The sequence below is a fragment of the Anoplophora glabripennis genome, unplaced genomic scaffold (assembly GCF_000390285.2).
Source record: "Anoplophora glabripennis isolate ALB-LARVAE unplaced genomic scaffold, Agla_2.0 scaffold106, whole genome shotgun sequence".
NCBI lineage: Eukaryota > Metazoa > Arthropoda > Insecta > Coleoptera > Cerambycidae > Anoplophora > Anoplophora glabripennis.
In genome coordinates, this window is record NW_019416398.1 from 829,291 (window position 1) to 847,174 (window position 17,884).

A 17,884-nucleotide genomic window follows, 5' to 3' on the forward strand; every position below is an offset into this window, starting at 1 on the left:
GGGCCGGATTAAGGGAGGATTAGCCCCGGCCAAACGAGATCGGGAGGCTTTGGCAAGATCTGGCAATTTTTTTTTAGAATCAATTTAGAATCAAACCAAAAAGTGCTTAGGTTTTGAAATTTTATATCGACAAGTTGCTAATTGCGTGGCCTTTTTTTAGAATCAAAGAAAAACCTGTTGAATACTTATCGCTTTTTTTTAAAAAAAAGAGGGCCTGCGTAGAGCTTGTAGCCCCGGTTCTAACCAAAGGTTAATCCAGCCCTGAGTTAATTTATTTACAAAATCTTATAATTTTAGGAAAACATATAATTTTTACTCTCTTTATGATTCAATGATTGTTGTTGATTGGTCATTCTTATAAGCTTTTATACCAAAATATACATTGCAACGCCCGTGTTCCACAATATATACATAAAAAGCATAAATATTCTGTGTGGCATAGCTACGAACGAGATTATGAACTTAATTAATTAAATAAGATATTAAAATGAAAACTATCACAAATCTAAATACAATACCTTCATTCATTGATGCTAACCTGCCCACAATCGATATTAAATACTTATTTAATGAGGAAATAATATGTTCTACTAAGAAATTTAACTTTCTTGTGCCAATCCATTTTTTTAAATTCCTGAATGTACTTTAGATATAAAAATTTCATACTTGTAGAATCAAGAAATAAAATATCCGTCGTAGGAATGGAAAAGAAAGTGTACCGGATTAAAAAAAATGTACCCCTGGTGGGACTCGAACCCACAGTCCCCGGCTTAGGAGGCCGATGCCTTATCCATTAGGCCACAGGGGCTGTTGCTACGTGTTCGCATATTGTTTATAACTCATTAGAATGCTTGTAAAATTAAAAAATGAATGCATGAAAAATAAAATTAGATGTATTTATAAAACGTTTATTTAAAAAAAATAATATCCATATCACAACGCCTACAAAATATAAAAAAATGTCTAATATTCTTATCAATTTATTAAAATATACCTCATTGTAGATATACTTAATAAAAATATTAAACATCTACCATCACCCCCTTGTACCTTCCCCAGTAACAGTAACAGTTATTTAAAATAATTTCGGTTACTTTAAGTTAAAAATATATATAATTAATGTCGATATATTTTTAAAGTGCCCCTAGCAGAAATACTTTCGTAAATTCTCAATGCATGCAAAATATATTGAAAAAATTTTCACAAAATTAAAATGTAATGCTTTAAAAAGGGTACATGTTTTCATGTGGGTATAAACTGTTTTATTTACTTGCATTTAGTTTTCACTAGGCTCTTTAAAAATATATTAGGTCACTTTAGATTAACACTTTTTTTTTAATTTAATACACGATAGAAATATTTCGAGTAGCACTAAATTCAAATAGTGCGTATTCAAATTATATTACTTCGAGATTATTTTACAAGAATAGAGAAAATGAACGATTCTTATAACTTGGCAAAAAGACGATTTATTCTTGGATTGGCATAATGACATGCAAGTGAATAAGAATAGAGTTGTTGTTTTACAAGTGAAATTGAATCATATAGTAACAATCCTGTAACCTATTTCTTTAAATTATCAGAATTTCAAAAAAAGGTGTCGCTCTAAAGTGCCTTTTGAGTATTATTCAGTCTTTTATGGATAAAGAAAATTACACATACAAATAGGTATGTTTTCTTCTACCTTCATGCAATTGATTTTTGCAAAAGTTTTAATTATTGAAGGTTGCAAAAACTTTTTCGCTAGACTCCGATCGAAGTCAAGTAGTATAGTCAAATCAAGTAAAGTATCATCAGTTTCGTTGTGTAAATAATTTTTGAGTACAGTTGAATTCACGTATTTTTGCTTTGCTAAATAATTTCTGTCTAATAACTGTGGGTTCACAAGAAGTACAGACCCATTATTATAATACATTAGCTTCATCAATATCGATCGAGTTTATGATTTTTTAGAATTATCACAAATCTATTACAATACAGGGTATCTCTAAAATATGGTACCAAACTGTAGTAGAATATAGTAAATGCCATTTTCAGCAAAAAAATTCCTATCAATATAAGTCCGCAAAAGTGAACCGCTATTGCAAATTTATGTATAAAAAAAATATGGTGCTAAAATCCTTGGTGTAAGATAAAGTACATATTATATACTTTTTCATTAGCTACTAATTTTTTTTTTAATTGGTATTATGTATAGAAAATGTATTATAATCAATCCATACATATTAATAGAACATATATTGCTTAATTACATTCACTATCTCCTGTTTCGATTTGGCAAAAACTTTATGAAACACCCTGTATGTAAACGACCAATTTCTTAGCTTACATCTTCAGTCGAATTTGAATTTTTCCTCGAATCAAATTTAAATATTAATTGGCCGATAATTATGAACAGTAAGGAAAAGCCTTAGGCACATACTCGAACAACTATCGCATTTTAGGTGAAACTGGTTTCTCGGCGGTTGTGACCACACTCACAAAATTCTTCCATATTGCATCCCCCTTGAAGTAGAAGCCGATTGTCCAAGGCAAGGGCTGTCGTGCAGCAGTAATTTACTTCCAAAGGCCGATCCTCCGCTGCTACTCGAAAACAGGCTTCTGGTGTAGTAAGCCGCATTACTGCCCTGTCTCTTCGATCGCAAAAGAGAGACCGCCGTTACAACGACGGCAATTAAAAAGATTAGGCCAAGAATACAGAACGCTATCGCCATTTTGTCTGGAGATACACAGAACGTTTTGTCGCCGGGGATATTCGAGAACGGGTACATTATCGGATCTGAAACATCATAAAATTTTAAAGGGTAATTTTCTTCATTTGATTTATTATTCAATTGTTTTCATAATAATAAGCATAGTTTAGATTTACAGAGCCTTATTTATTTTTAAAAGAGTGCAAAATCCCCTTTAACAAAAATAAAATTTGTTTTCAAAATTTTTCGAAAATTAAAAAAGAGTGTTTCCGCCCGGGATCGAACCGGGGACCTTCCGCGTGTTAGGCGGATGTGATAACCACTACACCACGGAAACAACTTATGGAATAGTGTCCTCGTATTGTTGCTATACGACATAGGTATAATAAATATATTTAAAAAAGTACGTTCACATTTAGAGAAAAATAATTGCAGTTACATTTATTGCATTTCAAAAGTTGATTCTCAATACAAAAATCGTTGTAGATTGTTATAATTAAAAATTAGAGCGAATATCAAAATCAATGAATTGTCATTTCTACATAATATGTAGTTATTTGAATTATCAGATTTTATTATTTAATTAATTAATTAGATACTAGCACAAAAAATCTGAAATCAAATAATAGTCGAAGTATAAGAATTTGAAATTTTGTACATTTAAGTTTTTCACTCTGTGCTACATTCTCCTAATAACAATTTGTCGTATCTCACTCAAAATGGGCCTTTTTTATATATAAAAAAGAAATATCTCCAAGGCTTATTGAATCCTAAATGGCCATATTTCAAGTTTAACTTGATTCATCTCATATAAGTGTTGTTGCACCTTATCCGGAGATACTTTTTTATAGATACTTATCTAACGATTATTATTGTATAGTATTTTAAGATCACTTTAGAATGTGTATGAATATAGGTAGATGTAATTTGGAGTAATAAAATCATAATGTACTCATGAACGAATAAATTTGAAATGCTGCTAATATTTTGAATTCGTCGTTGAGTAGACAAATACATAGTACACATATTGTATACATATATACATTATGTGTGGATTTTCATGCACAATTAAATCAAAGATTTTGTATTTCATTTCATTTATATATCTTTTTCTCTTTCCGACGCTTTGCTAACCTCTTTTTTCTCATTTTTCTTATTTTTGTTTCAATTGTTTTTTTTTACTAGTAAATTTTCTTACATTCTTGTTATATTCTTATACCACTTAAACTGTTTCTCTTCGATTTTGTAATTAATCTTTTTGGTTCGCCATATTTCTAAAATTTGATCCTGGCTATGTCTCATTCTGTTTTTTCAATTTCTGCCGTTGATAAAATCTGATGATGTAATTGGATACTTTGTCTTTGTTAAATTTTGCATTACTGTTGATAACATTTGTATTTTACCAGCACTTTATTGGAAAGAAGAATTACTACTTCTGACATTATTACTAAAATGCATTAATCGAGGAAAAATGAATGATTGACTCTTTCAGTGGACTTCATCGACATTTAAGCAACAAGTTATATGCACCAATGATGCACATAGTATCGTTCAACTGAAATAGCATTAAACATACGCTATTTGCTCCATACACTACAGTATAACTAAAATGCTTGAGAGTTGATTGATCTCTTTCTGTGAAAAATTCAGCATTAGGCAGAAGTATGCTCGTTATTCTTCTTTTGGAAGCGATTACAAAAATATGGTAAATATAAGTCATCATGTTATCCATTAACATCAAGAAACTCATGTAAAAAGCAGTTTTCGAGGTTTCAAACCGACTTGAGTAGTCGGTGGTTGGAAAACATTGGATTTTGGTAGTTCATTGCACCATATCCCTATAAACTTAAAACCTAATAACCCCGTAATCTATTATTCAAACGATTTTGATCGTAATTCACTGATTGTACAGTCAAAAATGTACTGTTATGATTTTTCGGTGTAGATAGAAAGAGAAAAACAGCTGGGTTTTAAAACAAATCTGTATGCACCAGATCATGGGTCTACATCAGGAGCTTGTATACCATGGGTTAAGGGATTACGGAGGTACAACAAGATTACAGACTCAATTCCTCGGACTTTCGTGGTATACTCGTATATTCTCGAAATCATGAGTTATAAGGTTACGGGATCATGTAGCTACTGGGTTATGCAATGAGTCAGTTTGAAAATCGCGTCAAAAAAATCAATTTAAATTCGGATTCAGCGAATATTGTGCAGTAAAATAGTAAAAACAAATTACACATGAAACTTTTCTCTTTAAATGCAACTTATTAAATTTCTTATGTAAAACACAAAATAAATGATAAAACACATTTCCTAATGGAAAATATAGGAACTATACTCCGCGGCCGAAATTGTAGAGAGTGATTCATACATAATATAGAAACACTATTACCGTAAAGTGTATAAAACTTAAAATGATTTTTATAACGGTTCAATATTATTTGCTCATGTTAAATGATGTGCCGCTCTCTTTGCACATCGATAGGATCTATAACAGTCATAGACTGAGTTACACTGAACGCGATTTATTTCCTATATCTGTCTATCGCACTTATTACAGATAGGGAAATGCTCTTTTTAGTGGGTGTAAACGGACGTACGTAGAATTCGAGTTAGCCGTAGTTAGAAACGTCAAACTATAAGCGCGCGCGAGGGTTTGCATATTCCGTGACTATAGTAAATTTATAAATTAAAAAAATACAATCGGGACGTTTTAAAACGTAGGAATAATAATTAAAATGGATCAAAGTGCCGGTTGTAGCAAACGGTCTGTTGCTCATAAACGCCCTAACCTATGCGATGCGGAATTAATAATGGTAAAAAACGTGTATAAAGGAATTCGGTCGCGAAATTCTAATACAAGTGTAAGTGAAGCTGTTGATATGTGTAGTTCGTTGACAAAAGTATCCGTTGCTACTGTTTATCGTGCCATAAAAAATAGTGTAGAAGTGAATCCAAAGAAGAAAAAAGTGGAAACACGAGGGAGGAAGAAAATAGAAGTCGACGTTGACGTGAAATACTCCATACGTACGAAAATTCATGCTTTAGAAATGAAATACCAACGATAAAGAAAATTCAAGCTGCAATAGCTGAAGATGAGGATATTCCTAATTTCTCTGATAAGGTTCTTAGAAGAATAATGCGTGACATGAATTTTCGATATTTNTATTTGCTTATGTTAAATGATGTGCCGCTCTCTTTGCACATCGATAGGATCTATAACAGTCATAGACTGAGTTACACTGAACGCGATTTATTTCCTATATCTGTCTATCGCAATTATTACAGATAGGGAAATGCTCTTTTTAGTGGGTGTAAACGGACGTACATAGAATTCGAGTTAGCCGTAGTTAGAAACGTCAAACTATAAGCGCGCGCGAGGGTTTGCATATTCCGTGACTATAGTAAATTTATAGATTAAAAAAAATACAATCGAGACATTTTAAAACGTAGGAATAATAATTAAAATGGATCAAAGTGCCGGTTGTAGCAAACGGTATGTTGCTCATAAACGCCCTAACCTATGCGATGCGGAATTAATAATGGTAAAAAACGTGTATAAAGGAATTCGGTCGCGAAATTCTAATACAAGTGTAAGTGAAGCTCTTGATATGTGTAGTTCGTTGACAAAAGTATCCGTTGCTACTGTTTATCGTTTAAAGTGGAAACACGAGGGAGGAAGAAAATAGAAGTCGACGTTGACGTGAAATACTCCATACGTACGAAAATTCATGCTTTAGAAATGAAATACCAACGATAAATTCAATTCAAGTTGCAATAGCTGAAGATGAGGATATTCTCTGATAAGGTTCTTAGAAGAATAATGCGTGACATGAATTTTCGATATTTGAAACGGAATCGAAATGATATGCTCGATGAAAAAGACGAAATTGTGGTATGGCGAAGAGAATACTTAGAAAAAATAAGAGAACTTCATGCAGATGCATGGAGTTCTCTTATTTTGTAAGAAGATATATTACATGGATGAAACATGGGTAAACGAAGGTCATATACTGGATCAAAAGTTTGGCAGGATGGTAATGTTAAGAGTAAGAGACAAGCATTTTTAGATGGATTTTCTACTGAATTAAAGGCACCTTCTGGAAAAGGACGAAGATTGATTATAACACATATTGGAAGCGATACGGGATTTTTAGAAAATGGTTTACATGTATTTGAGTCACGAAAAACGGGAGATTATCACGAAGATATGTACAGAGACGTGTTTGAAAAATGGTTTGAATATGTTTTATCATATCTGGAGCCAGGAGCAGTTGTTGTGATGGATAACGCACCTTATCATGGTAGAAGAGTTGAAATGTTACCGACATCAGCATGGAGAAAAGGAAATATTATGGACTGGTTACAATCGAAAAATATTGAATATACAGAAACCATGCTAAAAGTACAATTATTAAAAATTGTCCAAAGAGAAAAAGGTCAATACATTAAGTATGTAGTGGATGAGATGGCCAAAGATCGAGGAATTCGTGTACTCCGTTTACCGCCATACCACTGTGAATTAAACCCAATTGAGTTGGTTTGGGCACAAATAAAGAATGAAATCGCACGAAAAAACACCACCTTTAAAATAAACGACGTGAAATTATTATTACAGGATGCTATTAATCACGTCACTGCTGAAACATGGTGTAAGTGTATTGGACATGCACAGAAAGAGGAACAACGTATGTGGGATCTTGATACAACGGTAGAAGTGTTCATAGAACCAGTCATTATTCATTTGGGTGAAGATGATTCTAGTGATAGTGATAGCAACAGTGATATGTGAAATATATAATGTGAATAATGTGATATGTAAGTATTTAAATATATTAATAGTGAAGTGATTATGTGGCAGTGAAGTGAAAGTGTGACAGTGATAATATTCGTGAGATAATTATTATAAAATATGTAAGTACCTACTTAAATAAATATATTAATAGTAAACATTACAATATTTTGCGGCGGCGTAAGCCGGGTGGTGGTGGGTTATCGATGCCCAAGAGGGCATCGTTTTATAGAAAACACTTAAAATTTAAAAACAAAATGTTACTAAAATATTTTTGAAGTTTTCTCGATAAAACCTCTAAAAATAATAGATGTTATGTTTTATTATATTTTTTCCATATTTTCTACATCTTGTTGCCTTTTACGTATACACGCCTATGGATTTTCGATCCCCGCACGCCTCGTCCTCCTTACTAGTCCAAGAGCTAGCGATGAACCACTCTCTATATAATTTCAGCCGCGGAGTATAGATATGTTGACATTATCCTGAATTTTATTAGATCAACCCTCAAACACTCAACAAAATTGGCTTGTCAAACGGTGTCACCCAGTATTGAACTAAAATATGGAATAAATTGTTTTATTTATTGAAAATTATTTTAATCATAACAGTAAGTGATACTTTTTCTAGCAAATACACAAAACTTTCTTGACACATTCGCGTAAATAAATTAATTGTTATCATTCAATTTATTGGAAAATCAATCTTCTTGAAATATTCAACTTGACTATTGTCTGCCATCTTGACCTTTTTCTTTTTCTTCTGTTACTTAGAATTATTATTAGGTAACAAATATACAGGCGCTGCAAATATTTCTAAATACTTGCCGTAAATTACTGACACTGCTTTAGCTGCTTCATAGGAATTGGTTTTGTCATATGTTGCAACTAACAACAATACGAATTCGACATTAGGTAAGTCGAAGTAATTCCGGATGATTCGTGGCATGCTACAGAACCTTCCTAATGATTACAAGCCACGTGACCAGTAATTTAGTTTGAACGGTAATTTTATTTCCTTTACGTTGGCAATTAAATTTCAGTACCTTAAATTAAAACAATAAGATCTTATTAAAACACAACATTCTTTTTCACCGGCTGTGACTGGCGAAATTCTTCACAAGATTGTATTCAACCAATCACCGACCGCATTATCTCGAGCGTAGGCATAATGGTTTGTTACTGTTCATTGTAAATTAATCATTAATACTGGTGACGCCGAGATTTAGGATTTTTTCGTTACCAGTTACCGTGCACTGTTGGGTTGCCTAAGCCCGGGGGTCATGTGGCTGTTAAACATTTATGAAACCTCCGTACATATTTTCTAGTGTTGCTTCGTTGAAATTTGGGCATAACATTTTGTCAACAATTTCCTTACAGGTTTTTAGGTAAGTGCAATGTAGGTACATATTAAGGAACTTAGATGCTTATCGTGGATCAATGTGAAATATGTTAAAATGGCAACAAATTAATTTGTAGTGTGTAAAAGTTTCGTATTTTTTTAAGCTTTGTTAATATTTACAGCAACTCCACCCTATTATATACATTCATATACATATTTACTTTCATTTTCTGTTTGCGTGGGAAGCTGGGCATAGGAATGCGAATCCACCTTCTCACGTGCACCACTTTAATAGTCACAATAAAATTGATGGACCCCAACATCTCACTAACAGATTAGCGGTTACTGTAATCGTTCATTAATCACTCACGTGGATTCGCAGGAATCGCCGTCAGAGTGCCACACTAGATGCCCGCGGACAAAACAAATTTTGCGCTTGGTTGATCCCAGACCACCGTGGCTTTGAAAATAATCACGCCGTATTTAATAACACGATATTAGATGTTTATGGGGTGCCACGTGAGTAATTGTGGAGCATTATGAGAAATGGAGCAACAAGAGCGGTACGTTTATTACTTACAAGGCGGTCGCGATAAGACATGAAATTTCTTTAGGTTTCAGTTTTATTCTGGAATTTTATAACAAAGGACTAGAGTCATTAAATGCGGTTTTCAAGACAATTGGAAAAATAAAATGCATGGTTTTCATAGCTTGGGGTCAAACAAACAAAATTTAATCGATTTTAGCCCAAACGGACCCACCCCCTACCATCAACTGCCCTACATACCCCTCCCCCCCAATAACTGGCCCACATTCAATAACTATGACATATAGTAATGGCAAGAAAATGTATTTTACTATATGTCTAGGGCCAGATATTCCGTTGAGTTTGGGCCAAACAGATCCATTGCCCATCTTCTCATACCCAACCCATCCCCATAATAATTCTAATCACATCCAACTATTGTGAAATGCAGGCATACCAGAAAACTTAAACTGAAGCTCAGATATACATATACAAAATAAGGCTCGGACAGGCAAACTCAACCTGAATAACGGACCGATAGAGTGTACTTAAACCATGGAAAACTCAAACCGCACCTCTAATAGGCAAACTAAATCTGAATCTCGGACAGGGAAACTCTAACTGAGGCCAAGGCATAAAATCTGTATTTCAAACAGAAATTCAGGCTCAAACTGCAGTTCAATCAGGTGAACCCAAGCTAAAGCTTGGACAAGGAAACTCAAACTGAAGGTCAGATATGGAAGCTCAAACTCTAAAGGTGCTAGTACATTGTAGATTTATTGTCATAGAGCGAGTCTAGGTAGACCGCCCTAGCTAGACGGAGAGTAATTTGCCGTCTCTACGGAATTCGTAGAATGAAGATAGACCAGTCTAGCTAGAGAAATTTATAAACCCGTGTACACTGTGAAAAGGTGAATAATGTAGATAGAGTTAGGTGTTTAGCAGCTGCAGTGGTTGTGTTTTGTTGAAAAAGAAAAATATTAAGAGAAAAAAGAGACAACGAAGGAATGCACGCTAAATTACTGCAAGAAGACAGTGAATCTACAAGAACTTTTTGAGAATGAACAAAAATGATTATGATTATGTTGAAATGAACACACTGTATTTCAGGACACGACACAGAGTAATGATAGAGAGAAAAGTTTAAAATGTATAACACCAATGTATAAAATTATAACGTAGACTATAATGAAGACATAAATTACTTTTAAAGTAAAATAAAATCCCATTTCATAGTTATATCGTATCAAAATTAAAATATTATCATTCAAAATTTGACTAATACATTTTAATAGAGAAGCATGTCAAAAAGATAAAGTTTAGGATCGAAGTGGAAGCATGAAAGCACAAGAAAAATGCCACAAGAAAGGCCAATTTAACAATTTTACAATTAAATAAACGTTAAATAAATTAGTACAAAAGAAAATTCAAATATTATTATAGTATCAGAAAAATACATAGGCTAGAAGTTTATTATAAAAATTGTCATTCAGAATTCAAAAATTTACTACGCAGTTATAAAATACAAATTACGCCGTAATTTATTAAAAATAAAATGACATCGCAATATGTTGGAGAAAAGTGCGCAGTAAGAAAACAATATCTCATGGATACAAGTGACCAATAAAAAAAGGACAAATCAGAAAATTTACCTTCTAAGGGAAAACAACACAGCATCGTTTCGAAGTAAACAAGTTGGAAGAGAAACTAGTTGGTCCCAGACACAGGTTAGGGGTGCATGTTATCCTGTAGCTCCCCAAATAACCAAGACGCAACCAACTCACAAAAATGATCCACAAGAGACGAGAACAGCTGTTTCACCCACAACTAAAAAGCGAGGTTAGAGTGAATATTGGACATTCCAACGTCGAGAGAATGGAAAATGTAGGTCCAGTTGCCTAAGCATACTCTCCAAAACATAAATTAGATTGTTTACAAATTCGAATTAAAAAACATTTTGTGAAATCAAAAACTGTATTTCAAACCATAGACAATATTAGTGAATAGAAATTAAAATCATATTTTAGAACATTGCATAGTATAAGGGTTAGTTAAGTTTCTGTGTCCTTAATTTAAGTTAATTTGTTTCGTAATACATTTAAAACAATACTAATTGGTTAACCAAATATTTTCAAAATTAGATTAGGTAGGCTTAAGAAAATTTATCAGTTATTTATTCATGTAAAAGTCCATAACATATCTAGTTTTTGTGTTTCTTAAAAATATTGTTCGCATTTTAAAATAAATAGTTAATAAATGTCATATTGTTAAAATCGTTAAAAATTTGCCTTCATTCATTGCTTCCTACTCAAATCTATAGTGATAGTAAGTTTGAATAATATTGAACCGCTTCTCTGAGATAAGAACTCATGCTAGTATTCTTAATAAGTGTTTTTGAGGGACAGTGTATCATTAATCACTAAACGTAAACATTCATATCTACACTGTAATAAAGTGTACACTGTAAATGTTATTTATGCAAGATAAAGCTGCCGGAGAAGAGATAAGCAAAACCAAGGTAAGAAAAGTATAATTCGATGAAATTTGTCATTGTTATTGCTTAACTTTATCCTGAGAACCTGCATCCAATAAAAATTGATTTCAACACACACAAATTACATTCTACACAACAAAAGGCGCCCAAACGAATATTTAATCATTAAACATTACAAAAATTATATACTATACTACATAACAAAAACAAATACAAACACAAATATACTAATACACAAAAATAAAGTAAATATATAAAAATAATAATATTTTGGCAAAAGTTATAAGCAAGAAAGATCCACCTAGAGCACTGAAGTTTATTTAGCCAGACGAATATACTGATATACCTAGGGCACCCTAGTACTGCGTCCACCGTAGACTCGGCTTTCAAATTTTGTCTTCAAGTTTCATTTGTTGTTTTGTTTATTATAGACGTTGTAAATTTAACATACCCTTTTCCACTGCGGCCATATGTTGGTCTTTGTGGACCACCATGATCTTAGAGTTCCACATTTAACTTTCTAATTAAGTTTCCACAGTGTCTACTTTAGATAGCTTCCAGCTTCTGGTTTTTCCCTTCCAGATACTAGATACGGTACCCTTGCAATTCACGGGCTGTGATTTTAAGATTTTCTTAGTTAGTCTATGTCTAGCGGTCTCTGCCACCATTTTTGGGTCTTTTCTTTCAGCTAACAATACCGCAGATGGGTTCAGACACTGAGGTAGTGTAGATGATCCTAATCACTCTATTCTGAGGCTAATCAGCCCTCTCATTGTCTCGGTGAGAATCATGCTCTGTTATCCAAGTCAAGGTCATATCATTTTGACTTCTTTCCTTAGTCTTACCATAAGCTTCGAAACAATCCCAAAACAGCCTGGATTTGATCTGGTGTGAGTCATTACATTTAATTTCACTAACCATTTTTCTAGGTATAATTTTCACAATTTCATTTTTTGTCTTTATCATTACTCTGCCCAACAGTAACAATTATTGAATTAAGTTTTCTTGTTGAGTTTAGCCTCAAGAAGGTCGTACGATGTTACTGCTGCATAAAATCGAATTTTTAAATAAATCGTGAGTTTTGTTGTTTTAATTTTTAATTTCATTTTTTGAATATATTCCATTTTAGTTGTTTATTTGCTGAAAAATTGCATTACCGCTATTTCGCCTTCATATTGTGAAAACTGGAATTTCATAAGTTTATAATATCAATCAAATAAAATGATACGTGCATTGTAGAACTTCATAACGTATTCGTCTGTGATTCAAAATTATAAAAAAAAATATTTTCACTTATATAAAAATTGTATTGGATGAAAGTATATGTATATATTAAGTTTCGTCTGAGTTTTAATAATATGATTTACAAACTTCATCTTCATCATTTATTCAGCGTTCAAAAAATGTCAAACTTCGATGTCTAAAAATAATGTTGATTAGAATGTAATTTGAAATAATATTATGCGTTGCGAAGATTTATATATTTAAGTTAAGTTTTGAAAATAGGTATATATGTACAAGGCATATGCAGCATATTAAGTTATTTCACGTGCTTCAACGTTAACTCTGAGTTAAATACTATAATTAATCTTCAACTATCAAAATATAAAAAATAAAATATTTATTAATTAATTGTTACTAGAAAGACTGATTACTTGAATTTTAAATATTCTACCAACATACCCATTGACAGCCTATAAACAAAGGAATATGTGCAAAGGAAAGAAAAAGAAAAGATATGTGCAAAATATATATTTACATACACAAATATACATGGTATAAGAAACTGTGAAAATGCAGTTTTGGAAGGTGGGGTGTTATATACAAAGTCTTGCCCATTCTTCCTCCACTTACCGCTAGTTGACTGTTTCTCTACTTGCATTAAATCGTCTATTTCAGGAGCTAGCACTGCAACACTATTAAAAACTTCCAATCGATCCAGAATCTCTCCCTCTTCTTTTTTAGGCAAAGTTCTTCCAGTTCTGCTTTCTATCGTGGTGTTTTCATTGTTGATACCGCAGTCAACCTATGAAATAGTACATTTTAACAAATTATTATTATAATTAATATAAGTCAACTTAACAAATTTGTGACGAAATAAAAATACATTAACTGGTCTCATTGGGCTATTTACATTAGTAATTAACTGACAATATCCTACCTTCGGACAAAATCCTCTACAAAGCTGCAATCCGCAGTTCAAATGAAGTCGGTCTCTGTCTGGAAACTTGAAAGCTTGAAACTTGGAAACGGCTTCTTGATGTCTCATTAAAGCTATGGGACGAATTGGTCCATACGTAGGTGTGGGCATTAGAAGGTGGTCCAAGGGACATCCTTGTTCATCCAAAAGTTTCTGTGAAGAATCTCCCAAGCCGTCGTGAGCAACACATTCAACTACTCTCCAGCCAATACCAGCTGGAAAAGGTATGTAACATTATTTCATTGAACCAAAATGTATTACCAAAAATCTTTAACTTTACATAATCAATACAATACTTTTTCAAATATTATTTGATTGCAAGATTTGCAATAGGTGAATATATTACTCTATAAAAAACAGCGACGTTACGACTAACTCTTAGAACCAACTCCTCTCTTTAAAATAAATAATAAATAATTCATTAGGCATCTACGATCTTCAAAGATTAGTCAGAGTTTATGAATTATTGAAAAACCATATAGAATATAGAATATAGATAGAAGATATATACTTTAAATTTGGTACATGTAGTTTCTTTGTAGTAGCTATCTACGTAGCATGTAACTTGAACAAAAACTATTCAGTAGTTCGGAATTGGATAGAGTCTGAGGAGTTTTAAGTGTTAAAAAGAGTCTTGGAGTGAAATGTTCAACATAATCTTCTTTTAAAGAATTGCACAATAAAAAGTAGGTACATAATTATTGAAAAGTTGATTCTATCGGTTCTTTTGTTCAAATAAGTGCGAATTTATGCAAAATTCTTCTTCGAAGAAAACTCGAAAACTTCTAATTTTACATGTAGGATGTAGGTACATAAATATTACTACGACAGCACAATACCAAGTCCTTAGTCATTACAGGCTGTGGAAAACATAGCCGACGCGCCCTGGTACGTAAGAAACTCTGACATATTACGAGACTTACAATACACAAACGCTACACAGACAATAAGACAAAACGCGGAGAAACGGTTTGACGTAGCCGCTAGACATGACAATCCCCTCCTCAGGCAAGCCGTTGACTATGTACCCGACGTGACCGACAAACACAAAAGACCTAGACACCAACTTTTTGACCCTGGGTGACCACCCCAACGACCCCCCCCCCTGCCCGCTAACCTTTTCTGTTTCAGAGACAGCCAGGATCAAGAAACGAAGACAACGACACACACACACACATACACACCCCCCATACCCTCCTTACCCCTCCCCTCCCGCGCTAGCCTAAGGGCCACCTTAGCAAAGCGCATCCCAGGCTGCATAGCCGCACTATCCTACCCAACCATACCACACATAAACATGACACCACCCCCGGGGTTTACACAGACGAGCCGGCGAAGCAAGAAGAGCGCCAGAAGAAAGGGCCCTAGCCGGCGGGGCCCAGCCAGGACAAAAGGAGGTCCCACAAAGCGCCTACACCGACCGCATTTGCGGTCGGGGTAGACGACGGATGGGGCCCACCTACGAAGGCTGTCCAGGCCTACACGAGATGAGGCAGGATAAAGAGATAATCCCCCTCGATCCCAATTCATTGAGGCCAATTTCTAGCCATGGAATAATGGCGGCGGCGTACCAAGTCCGTGTGCGATTTGTATCATCAATGGTACTTTGTAAAAACTGTTTCCAACCTTTGAAGGATCAGAGATCCCTTAGTAAGCGTAAAAAGGTACTACCTATATATTTTTTGATCACTGGAAATATTAACATCAACTTGGTTAACTATGTCGATAACAGTATAATATACATATAAATAGCAATAAAAACAGTAATGGTAAAAATCTAATGATAATTTCCTTAAAAGACAAATCGATAATTATTTTATTTAATTTTGGTGTAATTATAATTATTATGAACCAGAGTGAAATACTATAACAGGTATAATTAAATAGGACATTGGAAATTTACGATAAACTGTAATAGTTCTTTTTAAAAATACTTTTCAGAGATTGTAGTTGTAGTTTTCCAAATAGATTATATCGATATCGTACCTATAATCTATTAAACTATATATCTGCTATTTATTTTTAAAAGTAAACAGAAATGTCATACACATATGTGTTAAATATTTAAACATGGATGTCGGTGCCGTTAATGACTTTTCCGTAATTAACGGTGAATTTAGTGTTTGAGCTAGGTAGAACATATACAACAACCTATTTTGCTTGTAAAAATAATAATCAGATAGCATACACTTTCGGAACTTCAAAAATACCTCAGTTGCTCTGAAAAATATATGTATTGGTTTTTTAATCTTCACTTAACGGAACTGATCAGTTCTTTTTCTTGTTATTAGCGAAGTGGAAGATGAAAGACCAATTTGTTCAACTAAACTGAACTGTAGGTAATTAAAATAATATCATGTATATTGATTTAAATGTTAATTTTTCTTAGATTAGCTAATTTTATACAATATGAAGATATTACAATCGCTTTTTGTCTATTTGGCTACGAATGCTGTAAAATTATGTGCAATGGAAATTTCTGATACAAAATTAATATCCAGATCCACAATGGAAATTTCAATGAATCAGTGTTTGGTGTCATTGATCGGACGGTACTTATCTGACAATGAGACAATTCTAATTGGTTTGGCAAATGGAATTTCTGATGCACTGTTACAAAGTCTTTCAGAAAATTTGAACTGGACGGTACTTGTTGAGAAAATAGAGGATGGAAATACCTTAATTAAGGACTATTTATATTCTCTTAAAAAACCCACTTTTTTTCTTTTGTATATGAAAAATGGCGAAAATATTAGATATAAAATAAGGATATTAAGGCAGTTAAACTCAAAGGCAATATTTCTTATCGTACCACCTAAATCCTCAATACAAATGGTTAAGGAACTATTTGATATATTATGGCAAGAACATATAATAAATGCTGTCATTTTAATAAACGATCCTGAAACCAATCAATGTAATATGTACAAGAGGAAAATTTTTAAAAACTGTGGTCATAGGAACAATGACGGGAAGATTGACTTAGTAGATACATGTTCTTTTGGAATATTTCTTAAAAACGTAAGTTTATTCTTAAATGAAGAACCTGCTTTTAATAAAAATTGTACAGTATTAGTGGGAACTATAAATGTCGAGCCCTTTGTAATGAATATCAAGAACAATGATTTGGGTATTAAAGACGACTACTTATCCAAAAATGGACTGGAGATAAACTTAATGAATTTGGTTGCTAAACTTTTAAAAATTAAAGTATTGTATAAACAATACTTTAAGCCTGATTGGGGTCATGTATACATTAATGGGACCGGATCTGGTAATCTGCGGCTGTTAGTAGAGAGCAAGATAGATATAGCTCTAAGCTCATACGAAGTGTCTTGGGCTAGAGCTTTTTCTTTGGATTTTAGTTATCCTCATTTAGCAGATAGTTTAATATGGTGCGTCCCACATGTTCCTATTTCAAAACAAAAAATGTATCCTATCTTCGATTTGTCATCTTCGATATTGATTTTATTTGTATATTTAACTGTCACTATCTTAATTTGGTACACCACTTTTTATTATAAACACGGAAACAAGCCTTATATGAAGCTAATTGATGTTTTTCAAAAAACATTTTCCATGTTGATTGGGATACCAGGCCTACTACTGTCAAAGACATTCAAATTACGAATTCTTATATTAACTTTAATATTTTTGAGTTTTACCTTGGTCACTATTTATCAAACTTTCCTTACATCTATGCTAGCAAAGTCTGAGTTCGTGGAGAAGTATGATACCATAGAGGACATTTACAAACACAATCTCAAGACATATTTTCAAATGAATTGTGAGCGGTACTTCACAGAACTTTACGATAAAGATCACATTATTT

The 17,884-nt window shown here is 33.1% G+C and overlaps 1 protein-coding gene and 2 non-coding genes across 3 annotated transcripts in view; all 3 read right to left on the reverse strand.

The window, feature by feature from the left end:
* Positions 1–735: 735 nt before the first annotated feature.
* Trnar-ccu lies at positions 736–808 on the reverse strand. Its single transcript has one exon. It is a non-coding gene; the product is annotated as a tRNA-Arg (tRNA).
* Positions 809–2,477: 1,669 nt separating this feature from the next.
* The window catches only part of LOC108904104, a 37,034-nt gene continuing 21,627 nt past the window's right edge, over positions 2,478–17,884 (reverse strand). The window contains exons 5-7 of the mRNA XM_018706522.1: positions 14,014–14,267; positions 13,707–13,878; positions 2,478–2,779 (exon numbers count right to left, since the gene is read on the reverse strand). Coding sequence (XP_018562038.1) covers positions 2,478–2,779; positions 13,707–13,878; positions 14,014–14,267 — 728 coding nt within the window. The remainder of the gene's footprint in view (positions 2,780–13,706; positions 13,879–14,013; positions 14,268–17,884) is intronic.
* Trnav-aac lies at positions 2,958–3,030 on the reverse strand. Its single transcript has one exon. It is a non-coding gene; the product is annotated as a tRNA-Val (tRNA).